The sequence below is a fragment of the Epinephelus fuscoguttatus genome, linkage group LG23 (assembly GCF_011397635.1).
Source record: "Epinephelus fuscoguttatus linkage group LG23, E.fuscoguttatus.final_Chr_v1".
NCBI classification, from domain to species: domain Eukaryota; kingdom Metazoa; phylum Chordata; class Actinopteri; order Perciformes; family Serranidae; genus Epinephelus; species Epinephelus fuscoguttatus.
The window spans coordinates 19,263,891-19,285,279 of NC_064774.1; the positions used below are offsets into that span (position 1 = coordinate 19,263,891).

At 41.3% G+C, this 21,389-nt stretch overlaps 1 protein-coding gene across 3 annotated transcripts in view; it reads left to right on the plus strand.

Annotated features, from left to right (window-relative positions):
• The window catches only part of arhgap36 (Rho GTPase activating protein 36), a 111,053-nt gene that overhangs the window by 70,999 nt on the left and 18,665 nt on the right, over positions 1 to 21,389 (plus strand). For all 3 annotated transcript variants that reach the window (XM_049569299.1, XM_049569301.1, XM_049569302.1), the window contains exon 3: positions 6,977 to 7,045. In XM_049569299.1, the coding sequence (XP_049425256.1) occupies positions 6,977 to 7,045 (69 nt within the window). The remainder of the gene's footprint in view (positions 1 to 6,976; positions 7,046 to 21,389) is intronic.

Consider the following 21,389-nt stretch of genomic DNA (forward strand, 5'->3'; position numbering starts at 1 on the left):
AAAATTGTATGTTTATTCCACATAAACTATAAAAACAATAAATAAGTGATGAAAATATTCAATGAAATTAATATTTTTTAATTCTATTTGGTATTTTTTGTCATAATACAAATTTGCAATGATGATTGTGGGGTGATATGTATGTTGATGTCCAATGTCAAGTTTCAAATCATGTGATGATAGATACAGTTGCTAGTTTAGATGCAACTGCCATAACTCTCATATGCCACTGATGTTGAGTACTATTGTTAACAAACAAACAAAATTTTCCATTTTTCACATCACTGTATCCCCATTTAGAATAATCTGGTGTTTGTAAAGTCTATAAACACAATGATTGAACAAACATTACTATTTCTGTGTGCACATTTTGTAATTGATAACATGGTTATCGTAGATTAGCTGGACTAACCGTTAGCTGTTAGCCCCATTAGTGGTGTCTGTAGTAACTCAGTAACTCAATATACGGTCCGTGAAAAAAATATTTTTTTTCCAGCGGATATCTTAGTTACAACACGATTGAGCTAGCAAAGCAGTTTTGTGTTGCTATGTGTGGTATTTATTCAGTTTTGGGAAATCACGATGTCTAGAAAGCATCAGTGGCTGCAGCTAACAGCAACAGCTAACAGCAGCAGCAAAGCTAATATCAGGAAATCATCTGTTAAAAGCCTCCTGTTGTCTGATACGACAATGAAACTACTCCAGTTAGCTCAATCATGTTGTAACTAAGACATCCGCTGGGGAAAAAAAAAAAAAAATTCACATTGACGAGACAGCGTTTTGGGTGAAGCGGTTGCTATGTACACGGAGCTTGCTGTTTCTGTAGGTACACATTTCCTGGGGACACCTGCACGTCTCGGCCCCGCCCCCTCAATTGTGATTGGCTAAAGCTCAGCATCGTTCAAACTCAAAGCCCCCCCCCCAGTCGTCTTTCACACAGGGCTGCCGACAGATTCTATAATGTAAATTGCAGAAACTGTCTTGAGAGATTAGTAAAAGTGTGCTATTAGTACTTTCACCTAAGTAAAGGATCGTCTCTTCTGCTGCTGGTTGTGTGCGTGTGTGGGTTTGTGTCTGTGCACCTCTGTATGTCCTTGTGCATGAGTGTGTTTGTTGGTTTCATTGGCACGCTTCAGTGAATTCTTTGTGAAATGTGTGCGGGACAGATTTGCTCTTATTTGGTGTTCTCGTGAGTTCCTTCTCATGGCCCGTTCTCTGAATGGCTGCTCGGCAGGGACTCCAAACCAACCAACTCTCTCCTTCCTCTGATCTTCTGTTTGTCTTTGACTTTGTCTCACTCGTCTCTAAAGCTCCACTTGTTCCAAGTAAAATAACTTTAGGAACGGTCATACAGAAGTCAATATGACCCTTCACACCTCCTCCATAACTCATTCAAACCCTCATACAGTCCCTCTGACCAGGACACACTTTAAAAGTTGGTAATTTAATGATAATAATCTTTATTTATAAAGCACTTTTCAAAACAGAGTTACAAAGTGCTTTACATGTCAGTAATAACTGATGAAAACACTTTAGTGTATAAAGACTGAGGAAATAAAGACAGTCTAAATGAGCTTCAAACTCAATTAAAGTCAGAAAAGACTCTCCAATAAAAGTATGTTTTAAAAAGGAACTTAAAAGAGATTGACTCGGCCGACATGATTTCCTCTGGCAGACTGTTCCAGGGCCTCCTTTTCAGCCAGGCCTCTGGAACAGACCTCTGCCAAAGCACCTTGAAGTACGTCCTGGTGTGTACGGCACTAAGAGGTCAGACATTTAGCCAGGAGAGAGAGACCATGAAGAGCCTCAAAAGTAACCAGTAAAATCTTCAAATCTATTCTAAAACATACGTCTCTTGGTTTTGGTTAAAAGCCTGGCAGCTGAATTTAAAGAAACAGTGACGAGCTAATGAGCTGCACCTCTTGCATAACAGCTACACTTACTTATATCTTATATCTGTGTGTGCTGGAGGAAGTGTTCAGACCCTTTACTTATGTAAGAGTACTAGATAGTTAGATAGATAGCTGGATCAATACTTTTATTAATCCTGAAGGAAATTAAGGCACCCAGTAGCTTAAATGATGAGCAAAACAGTTGCAAGTTAATTTTCTAATTAACAGACTAATAGTTTCAGTTGCACTTCTATATTTCTATATGGTCTGTGTGCAAAAATCATAAATTCTAATGTAATATAAGTTTTCAAATAATTGTAGTGGAGTTAAAAGTATAATATTTCCCTCTGAAGTGTAGTGGAGTAAATGTAGAAAGTGATTTTGAAATACTCAAGTAAAGTAAGGCCATGGTTTTGGAAAAAGTTCCACGTTTAGACAACAATGTTTTGATAACAATCACCGTGCACACGGATCCGCAAAAATGACCAAAAACTCTGCAGTATACGTGCCAGGCCAGTAGTTGGTGGTGTGACGCTTACGCTTCCTTCTACAGAGCAGTGATGCATAAACAAACAAAATGGCAACTGCACGAACGTTTGTCTGGACGGACGACGAGTTGCTACAGTAAATCTACACTATGATGGGGAAGCAATGATAAATTCAACAGGGTGAGCAGTACAAACAGAGCTCGGGAGTCCGCCATTGTTGTTGTGATGGTCAACTTTCTCGCGCATGCCTAGTGACTGGAACCGTAATGTGCATGTGCATGTCTCCGTTTTCAGAGGAACTGCATATTGCAAGTTGATATGATAACGGAGACAGTGCCATTTCGAAAAAATTGCACTCTGGAACCTGTTTCCAAAACGTTGCGTTTTCAGGCACCCAAAACGCCGCTGTCGTGTAAATGATCGGCCAAAATGCAACTAAAGTTTACTGTTTTCAGTAGAAATCGTTGTCGTATAAACGGGGCCTAAGAGTACCTCAAATTTGTACTTAAGTACAAGTACGGGGTGGCAGTAGCTCAGTCCACAGGGACTTTTTGGGAACCAGAGGGTTGCTGATTCAAGTCCTCGTCCGAACCATACATGGAGCATGGACTGGTAGCTGGTAGCCATAGCAACGCACTGAATCCCCAGCTGCTCAGGGCACCTGCCCATTGCTCTGACATCTCTCCATTTAGGTCGTGTTTGTGCATGTGTGTATTTCTGACCTGTGTGTATATGACAACAAAGTTAAAAAGAATTTCCCCTCTGGGATTAATAAAGTATATCCTCTTCTTTCTTTCTCCTCTTGTGTAAATGTACTTAGTTGTCACCTCTGGCTGCTTTTACGCTGTTGAACCGTGATGGACAGTTACATTTTTTATTAGTGTGACTTTCTTTAAGTCCTAACAGTCAGTCCTTTACCACCGATACAACCTTACTCAATTCATTCATCCTCATAGGTTGCAACGCTATTCTTACTGTATCTGTGCTTAAAGAGAAGTAGGAAATCAGTCAATTTGTGACCTTGTACTCGATTGAAGTGATGCAGTGCTTTCAGCCAACAGCAAATCATAACACAAGCTGCAGGAAAATATCTGACTCTATGACAGTATACTTGGAAGCCTGGTGTGTTTTCCCTCCTCGTTTGTCTTGCTCTGTCATCTTCACTCTCTGTGAATGCGCATTATGTAATCATACGCTGTGAGTGCATACATGTGCACACACACACACACACACACACTGAGGGATTAGCTGTAGCTGGAGGTGGCGTGTGTGTGATGGGAGGGGCTGAGCACTTTGGAAATAAACTTTAATTTCCTGCAGTCATGGGAATTTGACCCTTTTATCCCCACACACACACACACACACACACACACACACACAGACACACACATTGTTGTGGACAGAAATACTCTTTCTTTCCCCTGCTGTTTTAATTTGCTGGTTTGTCTCTTTGATTAAGGGGGAAATTAGCAAAGAATTTCCATCTTTAGTGTCCCAAATATTCTGGACAACACTATCTGCGATACAGGGAACTCCGATCGTTCCTTAATAGGGAAAAGACCTGATGTTGAATTAGTAGTTTCTAAACACCAGCTTTAGTAACCCAAACAATGGCTTGTTCCACATAAACCCGGTCAGAGGAGGAGGATGTAGAACTTGTAAAACAGACCATAAAAACAGACATACAGAGAACTGCTGCTGCAACATATGCCCTCTCATATACACAACCATAGCCACAACGTGTAGGCATGGATTTATAGCTGATGCTTTCTTCTGTTAAACCCAACTGTTGCAGCAACTACTGCCAATGTTTGGCTGGTAGTCCACAGGAATTAAAAAAAAACACCAAATGAAAAGGATTATGAATGTAAAAATGTCAGCAATGATGGTTTTCTGACAGTAAGTAGAATCTCTAGCAGGGAAATTCTTTGTCGACACTTTGCATGCCACCAGTCAAGTAATCTGATTTAGAACTTCATCGAGCAATGAGTCATCAGATTTTATCATCGACTGACAGTAACACTGACTAACAGCCACAGGCCACAGGCCACAGGCCACAGACTGCAAACACTGCAACATGCTCGGCACAGCCTTTTGCCTTGTATCTTTGCACAGGGGCTCAGTGGTAAGGGTTAGGTAACAAAACTACTTGGCTTCAAAAAGATCATGGTTTATAGAAGTCACGTTAGTCAACTCACGTGACTAACAACTAAAGTCCTGTACTACCCGCCTCCAAGCACACCTTCCAACCAAGTCTCACTCCAAAGTCGTCCAATACCAGTGCTTGAGCTGTGACTTCCGGCATCAGACACCAACAAAAAAGGCCGTCTTTGCATGTCGGCATGATACACGGCCAGTTGCTGATATTGTGTAACAGCGCCCGGTGCCGTCAAGGAGAAACATGGTAGGCCAACAGTCAAGGGAGCAAAAGTCTGAGTGGGGTGGGCCCAGCAACCATCAACTTTCACCCAGGAGGCCGGTGTTTCCTTTCTGTATGCATGTAAAGCCAAGCGCTGTTCATTTTTATTCTAAACCCAACCAAGTGTGTTTGTTGTTGAAGGAAGTTGTACCGACGTAGTGCATTTATTTTGAAAGAGACTATGCACACTGTACATTTCCTGTGAAAACTGAAGTTTATTTTGAAAACACGCAATGCATGTAACAGGCTAAAGTTGGCACAGTGTCCCAGAACGTCAACAGCCAATGCACCCAGGGTACCTTGCTCGTCATATGTCGACGTGGCAAGTCCGTAACCGAACATCGATATGTGATGAGGTCAGAGTGAGAATGTGTTGGGCTTAAGTGTTCATAATACTTCGTCCGCTGCTCTGAACAACTAATAATGCCACGTATGGGTTTACACTGGATTTGGTTAAAAGCCTAGTGAGTCTCATACAGATGCTAAATGGTGCATTGTGTGTCCATATCTGATGTAGAAGGCCACTGTCCAAGTAACGTTTTGATGCCCTGGGTGTGAGACCAGGCTGTTAAAGCACAACCCATTTAACAGAATTGTAACCGCATTGTAAAATTGTTGGTCCATTCATACTTGTCCCCTCGACTGCCTCACTTTGTTGCTGAAGAATCACCAAAGACTTTTTATTTTCTTCTTTATAACAGTGTTTTCAAAAAAAGAATGTAAGTGAAGTCAACTGAGAAGCTTTTCCAGAGCTTGAAACCACATTTCATGGTCTGCCTGAGCAGATGACCTTTGCTTAGTTGTCATGGTGATAACTCGGTTGTCCATACTTAAGTCACCTGATGAGAATGAATATCCGTGACAGCTAAGTAAACTCTCTCCACAGAGGAACACTGTAAGATGTGATTGAAAGCCCAAGAACATTAAGTGAGTGGCCTTTCTGATATTTCATGTCTCCACCCTGGTTATAACCGTGGCCAGAGGTATTATAATATATATTTTGTCTCTGGGTGCATTCATCCCATTTTCATTAACAAATTTCCTCAGCTTTGGCACAAACGTCCACTTGAACTTAAGGATGATCTAAGCAGAACTTTGTGGTCAGAGTTAAAGGTCACTGTGACCTTGGGTGCTCACCTTAAAATCGTGCTGATTAAAAGGATCTTTTGTGCTGCTGGGTTGAAGACGTCCATGTTTTAGAATATGTAGCGTCTTTGCAGCAACATCGATATTTGAAGCACTGTCAATTCTCATGGCTACATATGAGTCTGTACAGACATGGATGTAAACTGTAACTGCAACTTGACTTTAATTTTCTCTCTACATTTCTACACTACAGACGGACAACCAGTTAAGCTCACATTCACACTTACAGACAATGGAGAGTTACAAATTAACCTAACGTACATGTCTTTGGATTGTGGGAGGAAGCCGGAGTACCCAGAGAAAACCCACGCTGACACGTAGAAAACATGCAGACTCGACACAGAAGGGCCCAGAACCCTCTTGCTGTGAAGCAATAGTGCTATCCCTGTATTTAAAAATCATTTTGACATAATTTTTGACTGCAAAAGGGAGATTTCAATTAGATATTTAAATGTTTAGAAGGTGGATTTTCCCTTTATTACCATGCCATTAAATATAGTTTTGACCCGACTAACTACCACGTAATTACTTCTCCCTTTAGATTTTTTTCACACAGAGAAAACACACGTACACTCACACCATTTCCCTTGTCTTTCACGTCTGGGGCCGTGCAGCCCTCAGGCAAAAGGGGCTATTCAAACAAACAACAAGGTCTGCTTTATTGAAATGGTTCGCTCTGTTCTAAGAGCTGAGGGAGAGGTACAAGCACACAGGACAGAAAGATAAGTGATAAAGCGAAAGGGGAGAAGGTCATAATGTGGGTGGTGTTTGAATTTGAAAAAAAAAGAAGTTGATTTAGGACCAATAAAAACAGAATGTGGTTTAGTTTATGTATAGATAAATGTTTGTTTAGCGGTCCATCATCTCAATAAGTGGCACTGAAATACACTCTCATACACACACACTCATAACAAAATAAATGAAAGACAGACACCACAGGACAAACAGCCCACAGTCTTCATTGTTCAACATTCTTGAGCACCACTTATTTTATTCACGATGACTTTTTGTTTTTGTTTTTTCTCTCACAGAAATACGCAAACGGAGAAAATCTCTACGCAGGAAGTTTGACTCCTTTTCAAAGGAAAAGAGGGAGCGAGGTAAGTTCATCACACAAACACGGTCATGTGTGGTTGAACATAAAACCATCTCTGGCCACAGTTTGTCTCCTTTGATAATCTGTTTCTCCGTGAAGTCCCTGCATGACCCAACACCCTCAGACTTTGTGTTTGCTGCAGTAAATATTACCATCAAACACAATGTCCCCTTTCTGGTCTTTCGAACCGTATCACCACCACTGACGTCCAGTGGCTTTTACCACTAATGCTCTTACATACTTGAAATACTGTGTTTATAAGGGCCTACGGGCTGACTCATGCAGCGTTCAGTGAGTCAAGCTTTGTGTTTCATTGTCCCTGCGTCTTTCCTGTGTTGTTACAACATAAACTGATTGAATGACTAATTACAAATTCCCTCGACAGTCATGTTTTGTCACCCTGAAGTGCAAAAACAAACCTCCGCAGTGAAGTGTTCTTACGCACTCTGATTACTGGAAATAACCAGCGTTGAAGTAATATTTCATTCATGACATTTCCGTTGATCAAAATGGATTTTCATAGTTCCTTTTTTTTAAACCCATTAATGCATATTTTAACAATCTTGAAATAGCCCATTTATTACTAGAGTCTGATTATCCAGTGAGTTTTGATTAGTTATAATCTCTCTGGACATTCTCAGTTTTGCTCTAGTTTTTCCAGCATGGTTGGATTACTTACTAAGCAAAGGAGGCAAATGCTTTTTAGGCCAAGACCTACAAGCTTAGGTGTAGGTTATGGGGGACAAAACAGAGGACCCTCTCAATTTTTAATAAATGCATTTGTTCTCCCAGTAAAAACATGAAAGTAGCAGAGGACTTTTGTTTTGAAGACATTTTAAACCATAGATTATTGGAGAAAAAGCACAAATTGGTGCATAGCGTAATACCCCCACATCACCCGTTTTATATGTGTGCCCAGCAGTGTTGAAACAAAAGCTACATTCTTATCTACAAGGGTCCCTGAAGGCCTCAGGGTCACTGTGTCACTTGGTTTTGTGGTTATCTGATTAATCTCAAATTTGTTTTGGAACCAAAGTACAAGTTCCACTGATACTTCACATATAAGAGAAAAAAAATTATCCCAGAGGGCTTTACAACATACGACATCCTTCTGTCCTTGGACCCTCACAGCAGATAAGGAAAAACTCCCCCCCAAAATAACCTTTAACGTGGAATTTATTGAGCTGACATATGGTATGTTTAACTAGATATGCCTATGTTTTCCTTTCAGGGGTCAAGTTTTGTAATGACACTTTAAACTGTATTTCTATTTTTACTTGTTTTGAAAGACTTTCATGCAAAACTGAAACATCATCTTGCACAATCTAGATTTCAATAAGTTATACAGCTCTGTGTCATGTGTTGCTGATGGTGAAACTGTATTCATACTCGTGCCTTTGGGCTGTAGGCAGTGGTGCCATGTGGCTAAATATATTTACTAAACTACTGCACCTGAGTACAATTTTGAGGCACTTCCATTTTCTGCTACCTTGTTGTTCTACTAAAGTGATGTACACATTAATGCATCAATAATTATAGTCAAGTTAAGCTTTCGATTTACTGGTCCACATATACGTCCCAACTCTCACCTATGGTCATGAGTTCTGCGTAATGACAGAAAGAATGAGGTTGTGGATACAAGCGGCCGAAATGAGTTTCCTCTGTGGGGTGGCTGGGCTCAGCCTTAGAGATAGGGAAAGGAGCTTGGACATCCAGAGGGAGCTCGGAGTAGAGCCGCTGCTCCTTCACGTCAAAAGGGATCAGTTGAGGTGGTTCGGGCACCTGATCAGGATGCCTCCTGGGCACCACCTGCTGGAGGTGTTCTAGGCACGTCCCACTGGTAGGAGGCCCCGGGGCAGACCCAGAACACGCTGGAGGGATTATGTATCTCATCTAGCCTGGGAACACCTTGGGGTCCCCCAGGAGGAGCTGGAAAGCGTTGCTGGGGAGAGGGACGTCTGGAATACTTGCCAAGCCTGCTGCCCCCCTTGATGTGGCTTCGGATAAGCAGTTGAAAATGGATGGATGTAAAAAATTGTAATCCAGTAATGTAATACTTAATATTCTAAACTGGGTCATTTTACATCCTGAGTGCTTTGTTACTTGAAGTATATTCAATGCTAATATTTTCCTACTTGGGTAAGAGTTTGAATGCACAACTTTTACTTAGTATTTTTACACTGTAGTGGTGCTACTCTCACTAAAGTAAAAGATCTGAATACTTCCACCATTGGCTGCAGGTTAGGTCTTCATATATAGAACATATTCTCGTGTATAGAGGGCTGACAAAAGTATGATGACTCATTATTACCAAATTTGTAACAGCTCTTTGCTGTATATAAACACAAAGGCATCCTCATGCTTTATTTATATTCAGCAGTGAAGCAATAACTTATTGCTGTAATTTCCTTTTGTTGCTGTCATCAACCCATAAAGTTAAAAAGAAATTAGTCTCAGCCTCTGACCAAACTGAACCACAATGTGCCAACTCTTTCATTAATCTAAATGGGAACAAAATGATCTGGGAGTGTCGTACTTTTATCACAGTGTGAATCAAATACTGGGTTTCATGAATACATAAACAGCCGAGCTAAATTAAACAGAAACTTGTGTCAGCTTCAGTTTACCCCTGTTTGCTTTAAGCAGCAGTGCCCTCCACTCAAAAAATGTGTTTGGTCAGTATAGTGCCTGAGCTGTTTTACTACAAGGCCACACTGCTGCAACAAGTGCAGAAAGTGTCTCATTGTCTGTCTGGAAAAAGCATGGACGTCCCTTAAAAAGACATTCTCTGGATGGCAGCATATGTTGCTCCAAAACCTGTATATACCTTTTAGCACTCATGGTGCCTTCACAGATAGGCAAGGTACCCATGATGCCATTGGCACTAACACATCCCCATACTATCACATACCACTGCAGATGTTGGCTTTAGAACTTTGCACTAGTAAAGGCCCATTTATGCACAACGTTAAATACAGATCCAGATACGGACGGAGCCTTCTGTCCATCCTCCGCATTCATTTCGTCTGTATTTCTGCACGTTTCCATAAAGCTTACGGATATGGGCCAAATGGAGACTAGAGGTGGAGAATAGAGGTAGCTCTAGTGAGACACGAAGAAGAAATAACAATGTCATCGATCAATGCCAACGCAAAGGATGCATGGAAGTATGTGGGCAGTGATGCTAACATCTTTTAAAACAGACGTATGCATTTTTGTACGTAAAGGGAGGATAAATGGGCCTTTACAATCTGGGTGGTCCTTTTCCTCTTTAGCCCAGACGACGCAACGTCCATGATTTCTAAAAACAATTTGAAATGTGGACTCATCAGACCGCAGCGCACTTTGTGTCAGTCCATTTCAGATGAGTTTAGGCCAAGAAGTTCTGGATGTTGTCTATATATGGCTTTCACTTTGCATGGCAGAGTCTTAACTTGCATTTGTAGATGCAGTGACAAACCGTGTTTACCGACAGTGGTTTTCCAAAGTCTTCCCAAGCCCATGTTGTACTATCCTTCATACAATCATGTCAGATTTTAATGCAGTGCTGCCTGAGGAGTCAAACGGCATTCAGTATTGGTTTTAGTCTTGCTCCTGATCGTATGGATTGTCTTAGATGGTGAAATCCTTAAATTCATTGAGATACTTTCTTAAACTGTTGGTGTTTGCCCACAGTTTTTCACAAAATGACCATCCTTGTTTGGGATCAGCTGAGCTTTTTGCAGATGCCCCTTTCATACTCAGTCATGGGTGTAGTCATTGGGGCAGCTGTAGCTCAGTCCACAGGGACTTGGTTTGGGAACCGGAGGGTCGCCAGCTCAAGTCCACGTCCAGACCAAATATGGAATGTGGACTGGTAGCTGGAGAGTCTCCAGTTCACCTTCAGGGCACTGCCAAGGTGCCCCCGAGCAAGGCACCGAACCCTGCACTGCTCTGACATCTCTGCATTTAATGCACGTAGAGATCCTGTTTGTGCATGAGTGTATTTTGGGCCTGTGTTTATATGACAACAGAGTGAAACTACTTGAATTTGCCTTCAGGGATTAATAAAGTATATCCTCTTCTTCTTTTTCTTCTGATACTTTAATCTGTTACCAGTTAACTTCATTCCAGCATTCCCAAGCTTTCCAAGTCTTTTGGTTGCCCCTGTCCCAACGTTTATGCATCAAAATAAAGTGTTGGCCTCCATTAAATGAGCTCATAGTGTTGGTAATAGGACATGTATACAGGCCTCTAGTCCCTTCAACTGTTTTTAGTTTGCCTCCATCTTTACATTTCATCTCTTTCCTCTGCTTTCTTTACCTCCCTCCTCCTTGTCTTCCTCCTCTCCCTCACTGTAAGCCTCATCTGCCAATGTGACCCCAACCTCTCATAAAGAGATGTTCTCTATTCTCAGGTGATTATCACAGCACTGCAAGATACGAGCCAAAACACACACACACACACACACACACACACACACACACACACACACACACACACACACATTCCCAGGCTGTCTGTGCAGGTCTTTAAATCCTGCCTCCAGCCTCTTACACACAGGGACTTAGCTGAAGCTAACCCTGCTAATCAAAACACAGAACATTGGGACCTGGCAGCGCTCCGTCTGGCTCTGCTCCCCCTACTACTGAAGGCATGACTGTGTGGCCTTCAGGGGTCGGCAGGTGGCAGATTACATATAACAGGATTATTATTAAGAAGTAACAGTGGAGTTACTGTGTGAGAAATAATAATAAGTCAAACTGTTTTCATGTAATTTGCTGATGTGAATAACGGAAATGCCACAAGGTTTTTTGGCTTTTCCTCGATTTGATGCAGATTGCAGGTTCAGCCATGCCAGCATTCCTCTGGTGCAGAAAATCACAGAGGATAATGGAGGAGAGCAAATATGAGGAGAGAGGGTTACAAATGGATGAAGGCAGATGCAACAAGCACTTCTGCATTTTCTTTATAGTCTGGTTAGATTTCTACCTTCTCCTGTTGACGTTCAACTGGACCAACAAAATTAATGCTGCCTTCAAGTTATGTAATAAACAGTGGTATTTATGACAAGGGAATAACTGTAATAAACAAACAAGATTATCTGCAGTATCAAGTCCCAAACTTATGATGATTTGGGATGTCAGTGAACAAATTCTTGGCGTATCCATTTGCAGGCCTGGAACTGACCCAACACTAAGTCCTGCCCCGGCCTTCAGGCCGGCTCAGACCAGGGTCCGACAACAACACAGCTGTGCACCATTGACTCTAATGCAGTTGTTTAAGATTTCCTTCATTTCCAGGCTGGTTTTGTGGATTTGGAGCTAAATGTTGTGCCTGGGGCACGTTGTGTATTAATGATACTCATTACCTGGAGAGGTTGGAAAAAGATATACCTCAGTATAAAAAGATATGCCTAGTCAGACAAGCATGAACTGATGAAGCCTCTTGGATAAGAGGTGAAACATCTTCTAAGACAAAACTAAGTCCAGTTGCGTTCGATTCAGTTGCCTTGAGATAACTATGACCTGGATAAATGAGAATATCCACGGGCATGAAAAAGATACACGTTTCGTCCCTGTTCCAAAACCAAAGTCAAACCCTGAAAAGTGTAGGGTTAGCTAGCTAGCTACTGAAGATATAGCCTACTGAATGTATACACATGCTGCTTTTGCTTTTTAATGATTGTAACAATGAAACAAAGACGGACACTGCTGTACAGGAACCAGTGAAGGGAAGCAGGGAAACTTTGCTGATATTCAACCAGCTCTGTGTCATCAGCAAAGCCAAACACTCTGCACACACAGCTGGTTCAATATCAGCAAAGTTTCCCTTTATATTCATTGTCTTGTGTGGCGATCAGCAGTGATGTGGTGGTTGACTTTTACACTGTGATCTGTAGCCTATAGTTCGGCTTTAGCTTCTAACTATCTTTGTCTTTTTAACCTGTTGTTGCTGCTGAGTCAGTTTGACATCCTGGATATATCCTTCAAACACAGACTGTAGACCCCTCTGTCTGCTTCTCTCTGGAATCACTGTTTCAGTTTTCCAAAATTATGTTAATATTTCTACAGGGAGTGCAGTTAGTTACAGTGTGGGCTCCATGGTTACTCTGACAGCCTGTCGGACCATCACAAAAGGGTGGGGCTTAGTGAAAGGTCAGTTGTTTAAACAGTGGGATAACAGACCATTTTTTTAGACTGTTTTTCTGAGACTGCATACATGTTGATGCACTCTTTGTACATAACAGAAGTGACGAATAAAAAAAAGAGGCTTATGGGAGAAATTCAAACCCTGCTTGCTTTCTTACCCCTGCACATCACTGCAGACCCAGCCACCAAAAGCCAGTGTCAGAAGGGAGGTTTGAAACACTGTTCACCCATCTGACAAGCACTTTGGTTGAAGCATCCTGACGTGATAACAGTTTAACAATTTCTTAGCTCTGTTGTTTGATAGTTTTAAGTAGAGTTTTAATTTAAGATTTAAGATTCCCCATGACTACTCTCTTTTCAGTCAGGGCACTCATGTTTCGTTTGGCAGTGTGGTTCTGCACATGTGGTGCTCTGGAACAAAAAACAAAATTTAGGTAAGGAATACTCTACCCACAAAATGAGCATTTGTATATTAATTACTCAATCCGTATTTCAGTAAATACTTTAAAAATAAAAGTTTTTCTTGCATGCCTCCATGGTGAGCGAAGAATTCAAAAAGGGGGAACTTCTGAAACTTCCTGTTACTGAGTAGGAGGTAGGTAAGTAGCCTTGGCCACCAGTGTGCAAATGGGTGAGTTTGACTGGTCGAAAGACTAGAAAGGAGCTATACAAGTGCAGTCCATTTACCATATGGATTTTGTGGGTATGGTATTCCTTTATGACTAAGTGCTATTACAGGTGCATGGCTCAGGCATTGGAAGGACTTAAATTGTTCAAATCAGTGTGTAGCAGCATAGATGCAAAGCTTTAGTGTTGGTTAATGGAGATAAAATAAGTGCCAAATGTTTATTTGGACTGCCTGGTGTTACGGGCTTGTTTGAAACAAACTAGGTCCCACTATGTGTCATCCAAAAGGAAAACTGTTTATACTTGTGTCAGATAAAAGCCTGCCATCTTGATGCTTTGTGTGTCAATGTGTCTTCTTGATGTGTTGAGTCCTGCAAATGGGGATTGGGAGAGACTTTGAGACGTTGGTGGTGTTGACCTCAGCTGTACTCTCAAGTGACAGGAATCAAAATTTGTGCCAAAAAAAGAGTTGGATAGAGAAGTTTTAAATACTGCTTACATTCTCACCTGGCTAATTGCTGTGTGAATTTGGCTTATATTGATGTGAGTCTGTTTCAGAGGCTGTTACACCATCTCATTGTTCTTTCCAAGTCACTCCACCTCCAGTATTTGTGTTTCTCTGCGCTGCTTTGACCTTCATTCTCCTTTTTCAGACATTATTTGTAGGCAGAGGTTAAATAGAAGTTACTAAGCTTCTGTGTTGTTACATGTGTTTCACTGGGGTTTACACAAAGGACATCCTGTGTTAAATAAACACAGCTTTTTAAGTTCACTTAGCTCAGTGCCCCGGAGGACCAATATTATGATCCAGCTGCTGGCGTGTTGACGGAGAAATAGTAGCGCGTACTGAGCAGCATCTAAATATATCTCCTTCAGTCTTCCAGGAACAGACGATGACCTGAGAACCAGAAATACTAAAGAAGGAAAGCAGTGAAATTCTTGAACAATTCGGCTTTGAGCAGTCAGATACACACGGCGGTCTTCCTTACTGAGTTCTAGTGTTTGTTTTACTTTTAACCCAGGACATGTCCAGAGGGGTCTCATCAGTGAAATGCCAACTGCAGCAATCAGGCCTACTAGGACCAGGATTTTAGACACACAGACGTCACAAGTCCAAATCCCCCTATGATGCACCATCTATACAGAAACCTGTAGTACAAAGGAAGTAAAATATTATCAGATGAGACAATAAATATGACTGATTACATCATTATATAACACTGTTATCTATTTAATTAAAAATGCAGTGTAAAAACAAACAGGACAGCCTACAAGACGGAATCATGGCTGGCACAGGTGTGACGTTTTGATGACGTTTTATGTGTGCTACCCACCGCAGAAGATTTAAAAAGTAGCTGTTAGCAGTTAGCAGTTTACTCACAGAAGAACAACAGCCTCTGCAAATAAGCAGTTGAGCTTATAGGACTTGTTGTTACAGTCTCTGAGAACAATCAGCACTTGTCTGGTGTCTAGCGTCTTGAGTGGGAGAGGGGGAATCACTTCTTTGGGGTCATCAGGTGGGCACTCTCCTTCATTGGTGTTTCATTGAAAGGGCTCAGCAATGACACCTGACGTCCCAGGTGTGCCCCCCTTCGCTTCTACCCCTCATGTTGGACATCCTGCAGACCAGTTGGGGTCCTTCCTCTTCTTCCAAAGCCAATTGCTGCTTCGCTCAGCAGCTTCTGATAGTGACTTGATGTCTTGTCTGAAGGCCTGTCTTCAAACTTCAACACTCTTCAGAAGACTGGTTGATGATGTGGCTACAAATCCTCCGCCCAACCTCTACAGGGAGTACCTGGGTGCACCAGCCATGTTGTTCTGCTTCAGCTGCTAGGTCTGTGTACTTCAGGCTTTTGCATTCATAAGCTTCCCCCAACTGCAGCCTCCCATGGGATGAGATTTGAGAGCTCCTTATCCTCTGAGATCAGGCTCCATATAACAGGGACAGTAAATGAATGTGATTGACATGTTGGTGTCGTTGTTACTGTTGATAAAGCACTGCTGACAGGTATGTTTTATGTCCCATTAGAGGCAGATGCTGTTGTCTTCCAAGATTTTTAGCATAGAAATCTAAAAGTACTGACTCAGAAAATACCTATTTTTTGTTTTCTTGCTCACCATTTTCATAGGACACAACAAAAAAGAAAATAACAAATCATATTAAAATAAAATGGATTCATTTGATATATAGATATCAATAGATATAGATTGATCTGTGGAGACGTACCTCCAGTGTAGTTCCAGAGATTTGTAGAATCAAAGCCAAGGCACACTGAGGCTGTTCTAGCAGCATGTGGTGGCCCATCACCTTATTGAGACACTTTATGTAGGTTTCTCCTTTATTTTGCCACCTGTCTGTAGATAAATGTGTGCATACTGTGTAGAAAATGTAGTAGACTTATCAGTTAAAGCATCAAGTTTGAGATACATGATGTTGTCAGCCAGATATTTTCAAATATATACAATCATATGTTGATGCACACATATATATCACTAAAATCGCCAGTCTAGTTTGACCCAATTTCCAAAAGTAAATGTCATTTGGTTTACCACTAACAATCAAAATCAACCCTGGAACAGCTACTAAGTGTAAATTGTGTGTAATTGTACAATCTAATTGTCACCTTTCTTATAACTCTGAAGCAGTAAAGCACCAGACCTCTCAGCTGTCTAAACATCCCGTTACCTTGGTTGCCTGACTCTGTAAAGAGCTGTCCAAGACTTCCAAACTGCCACAGCCAACCATTAAATCCTCAACTGTTTAGTTTAAACAAGTAAACACCTCCAGCATCAAGTGGCTAACACTGCCGTAGCTGGCATCGGATGGCAGAAAACTTGGCCAAATGTCAGGAGGCAGCGGCACAGAGTGGTCAGCTTGGCTGTTCCTGTCGACAGACGTCAGGACTGAGGAATAAGCATGAGCTTACTGATCAAATGAGGCCATTAGAGTGTTCTGTTTAAGACACATTAACGGATGACATCTTCTTCAATGGATGGGGCAGTTCTTGTTGGCAGGGGACATTGTGTTTGTTTGAAACCAGGTTACATGAGGTGAGGTGTACGGAAGAAAATCTTTCAACCAGTTCAAGAGAAAGCGTCTGTCCTGCTGTGGTGTACTCCAGGAACAGTTCTTCCACATGGTACTGTGTTGCCTCTAGGTAACAAATCCACTTTTGGCCGTTTGCACACAAATAATACATCCTCAATTATGTTGCAATACTTTAAAAAAGAGCCAGGGCCTTAAGGAAGCCATTAGCAGTGTTTATATTATAACATGACTCTCTGGAGACCATGCTGAGTCCCTCACATGGTTCAGCCCCATCATCTCTCTCCACAAAAGTGGTCTGAAAACATCTTTTTCTGCCATTTTACAATATGGAAAAAATGGATTCACGACAATAGATGAGTAAAGTTTAATTTTTAATTGTTTAATGAACTTTATTTGATAATTAAGTAATAGAAAATTGCTGAAATGCAAATGTTGCCTTGAAGCAATACCATGACATTTTTTGTAGGGATGTCCCGATCCGATCCTTGATCGATCCATTATTCTGAGCAACACAGCCACACCTAATGATGTAACCTCACCTACCACAGCGCTACGGCAACTCTGGAGGGACAATTTGTTTACAAATCAGAATTTGTTTACATTTTGTGCCACTGAACCACCGATAAGCTTTTTGGATACTATTTAAATAAAAAAAACCAAACCTTATGGGACAGTGGTGTGGTGATTAACACTCTCGCCTCACAGCAAGAGGGTTGCCGGTTCAATCCCGGGCGTGGGAGCCCTTCTGTGAGGAGTTTGCATGTTCTCCCCGTGTCAGCGTGGGTTCTCTCCGGGCACTCCGGCTTCCTCCCACAGTCCAAAGACATGCAGGTTGGGGACTAGGTTAATTGATAACTCTAAATTGTCCGTAGGTGTGAATGTGAGCGTGAATGGTTGTTTGTCTCTATGTGTCAGCCCTGCGATAGTCTGGCGACCTGTCCAGGGTGTACCCTGCCTCTTGCCTGATGTCAGCTGGGATAGGCTCCAGCCCCCCCGCGACCCTCAAGAGGATGAAGCGGTTAGAAGATGAATGAATGAATGAATGAATGAATGAACCGTATGGGACAACTTGGATGCATTCTTTTTTATTATTTTTTATGCTTTGCAAAGTATTGGATTGGACTCGTTATCAGACTCGGTTTCAAAATAAAGGACTTGGTATCGGATGGGATGCAAAAAAAATGTGATTGGGACATCCCTAATTTTTTGTATTGTTTATATAGGTTTATATTCTGTTCAAATGTATAATAGCCATTATCATTTTCTTTTTGTCTCCTAAATACAATTCAAAATATTAGCTGCAATAAAGTTCAGACTCTGAGACTACTGACACAGACCAGAACTAATTGTTGATGTTAAGTTTGCCAAGATATGCTTACACTCTTTAAGGGATTCCTATGGGAATTGCAAATGGCATGAATTTTTAAAACTAATAGGGTTTTCACTATTTATATGAGTATAGTATTATATTTTCTTAAAATGTTAAACAATAACCCTATTTTCTCTCATTTCTTACTATTATGGTACTGTGTTGCTTCAGGATAACATATCCAAAAGTGTACCTTCTGAAAAAAATTTGTTGAAATTTTTTATAATTATTTACTTTTTTTTTTTTTAACCAACTGGCATCATAATGCATAACATAAAAAGTTAATACACAGCAAACAAGGGGATTACTGTTACTAAATATATGCATTCAAAATAAGGTGGAAAAATAGCCACAGATCTTTTATTTAATTAAAAGTAGAATTACTACAGTGTAGAAATACTGTGTTACAGGTAAAAGTCCTACATTCAAAATCCTACTTGAGTAAAACTACACAAACAACAGAATTTACTCCAAAAGTAGAAGTACCCATTGTATAGAATGTCATATTTCCAAATAATATATTATGGGATTATAATTATTGATGCCTTAATGTGTTCATTACCCGAATGCTGCAACTAATAAAGGTGGGGCTAATTTTGATTACTTTATACACCTGGGCAGCTTGTTTTACACTTGAGGGAGATGAAAAAGTTGGTGTATTGATAAAAGGTAAATGCAGCTAAGTGTGATAGAAACAGATTCAGCAAATAAATGAGGATGTGTAGTCACTGCAGAGGCCACTGTGAGCTCACTTTGTCATCTCTGGAGGCTTTTAACATGCTTATGCACACAGGGCTTTTACCAGAACTCGTCCAAGAATACAGTACCGTAATAATATTTGTTCATAACTCTTTACGTCCATTTCCCATTTTTGCATTATTGTACATCCATTTGTTTTTTCTTCATTTGAGTTTTGACTGGTGCTCTTTTAATTACGTTATCTCATTGCACCCTCTCCTTCTGTGGTTGTATCATGACTGGAGAATTAGCACCACCATATCTCGATGAACCAATGGCCAGTATTCATATAAAAGTAGCGCATAAATTTGCCTTATCTTTTGCAAATTTCCTGAAAAGTTGACTGAACACTACAACTGTATAGAAACCCAACTGGTGATTCTGGTGCCATAAGTCCCTGCTTTGGAGGCAGTATTTTCCAGCGCACTTGATGGCAAATTAAGCCATTGGAAACATAGCTCACTAGTCAAAAACAAACTTAATGCTAGTGCTAACTGGCAGTTTGCCAACAATGCACCTGAGGAGCTTATCTGTGAGCACAGTGCCTAATGGAGACACACGTGGAGGAGGAATGGATGGTTAGATCAAGCCTCAAGCAGCAGAAATTGCAGAGGAAGAATTAAACCGAAAACTTAGGTAGAAATTTGGTCACTCCCAAATTTGCCTTTTGCCTCCTGGAAAACAAGACATCACGATTTAATTAAATTCAGTGCTAAAATGTCCAAATTCCGCTTTATTGTTTAAGGTAAAAGGCCCTTTTCCACTGGACTACACAGTATATATACATCTGGATTATAAAAACACAACAGCCTTGACGGGGTATCACAGGGTGTCTATGATGATCATTCTTTAATCATGTTGCTGTGTAAGTGCTGAACACAACCTGAGAGTTATTTCAAGCTGAGTCAATCCCATGCCTTCAGGCTTAACGTGGCACCCTGCCTGTCCACCCTAGCTTTCTGACCTGCTTGGGACATTTCTCACCAGGCGTGACCACGCACGTGTGGGTGTGATCGTTGTCCATGTGTCTTCATTCAAACAGTCTTGCACGACTCTGTGAATGTGAGTGTTTCAAGTTTAGATGCAACCTGATCAATCTGTTCTGTGTTTCCTGTTTCATGCATGTGAATGGCTCATGCAGAGGGAGCTTGAAGCTTCACTGGCCTTTCAGTTTGTTCTGGCGTATTTTAGGTGCTGCAGAGTGGATCAGTCACTTTACACTCAGCGTTGGCAGGATGTGTGAGTCAGTGGACAGAGTGTCCTTCAGCTAGACAATCAGGGTTAAGGACCAAACTGGGAAACATCCACTTGAAATGAAATGTCATTTATTCTTTAGCTGACCTCCCTCAAGGCAACAGCAGGGCCATGTTTGTTTTGCTGTTCCTGAAAAGCTGGGCACAGTCTATGGTAACAGGCTACTTGATTGTAATTTTGGTTACGCCACAAACTTCTTATCCCAGACATTGAACATCTGTAAGACCATGACAGTACCTCTGAAGGTGCAAACCCTTGTTGGATACCAGGTAAAAAATAACTCTAACAAGTCTACACTCACTTATTAGGTACGCCTTGGTAGTACCGGGTTGGACCCTTTTTAATTCTTGATGTCATAGTTTCAACAAGGTGCTGGAAACATTCCTCAGAGATTTTGGTCCACATTGACATGACAGCATCACACCATGTTCACACCAAATTCTGACCCTACCATCTGAATGTCGCAGCAGAAATCCAGACTCATCAGACCAGGCAACGTTTTTCCAATCTTCTGTTGTCCAGTTTTGGTGAGCCTGTGTGAACTGTAGCCTCAGTTTCCTGTTGTTAGCTGACAGGAGTGGCACCTGGTGTGGTCTTCTGCTGCTGTAGCCCATCTGCTTCAAGGTTGGACGTGTTGTTGCTTCAGAGATGGTCTTCTGCAGACCTTGGTTGTAACCAGTGGTTATTTGAGTTACTGTTGCCTTTCTATCATCTTGAACCAGTCTGGCCATTCTCCTCTGACCTCTGGCATCAACAAGGCATTTTCACCCAGAGAACTGCTGCTCACTGGATATTTTCTCTTTTTCAGACCATCCTCTGTAAACCCTAGAGATGGTTGTGTGTGAAAATCCCAGTAGATCAGCAGTTTCTGACAGACCAGCCCGTCTGGCACCAACAACCATGCCACATTCAAAGTCACTTAAATCACCTTTCTTCCCCATTCTAATGCTCATTTTGAACTTCAGCAGGTCATCTTGACCATGTCTACATGCCTAAATGCATTGAGTTGCTGCAATGTGATTGGCTGAATAGCTTTTTGCATGACCAAGCAGTTGAACAGGTGTACCTAATAGCTACATTCTTTCCCCAACATTTACCGTACTGTAGTCACCATACAATTAAATAAGTTGTCACTGAATGCTAAAACAAATCTGTGGTTTTGCAGAATTGTCCAGTATCG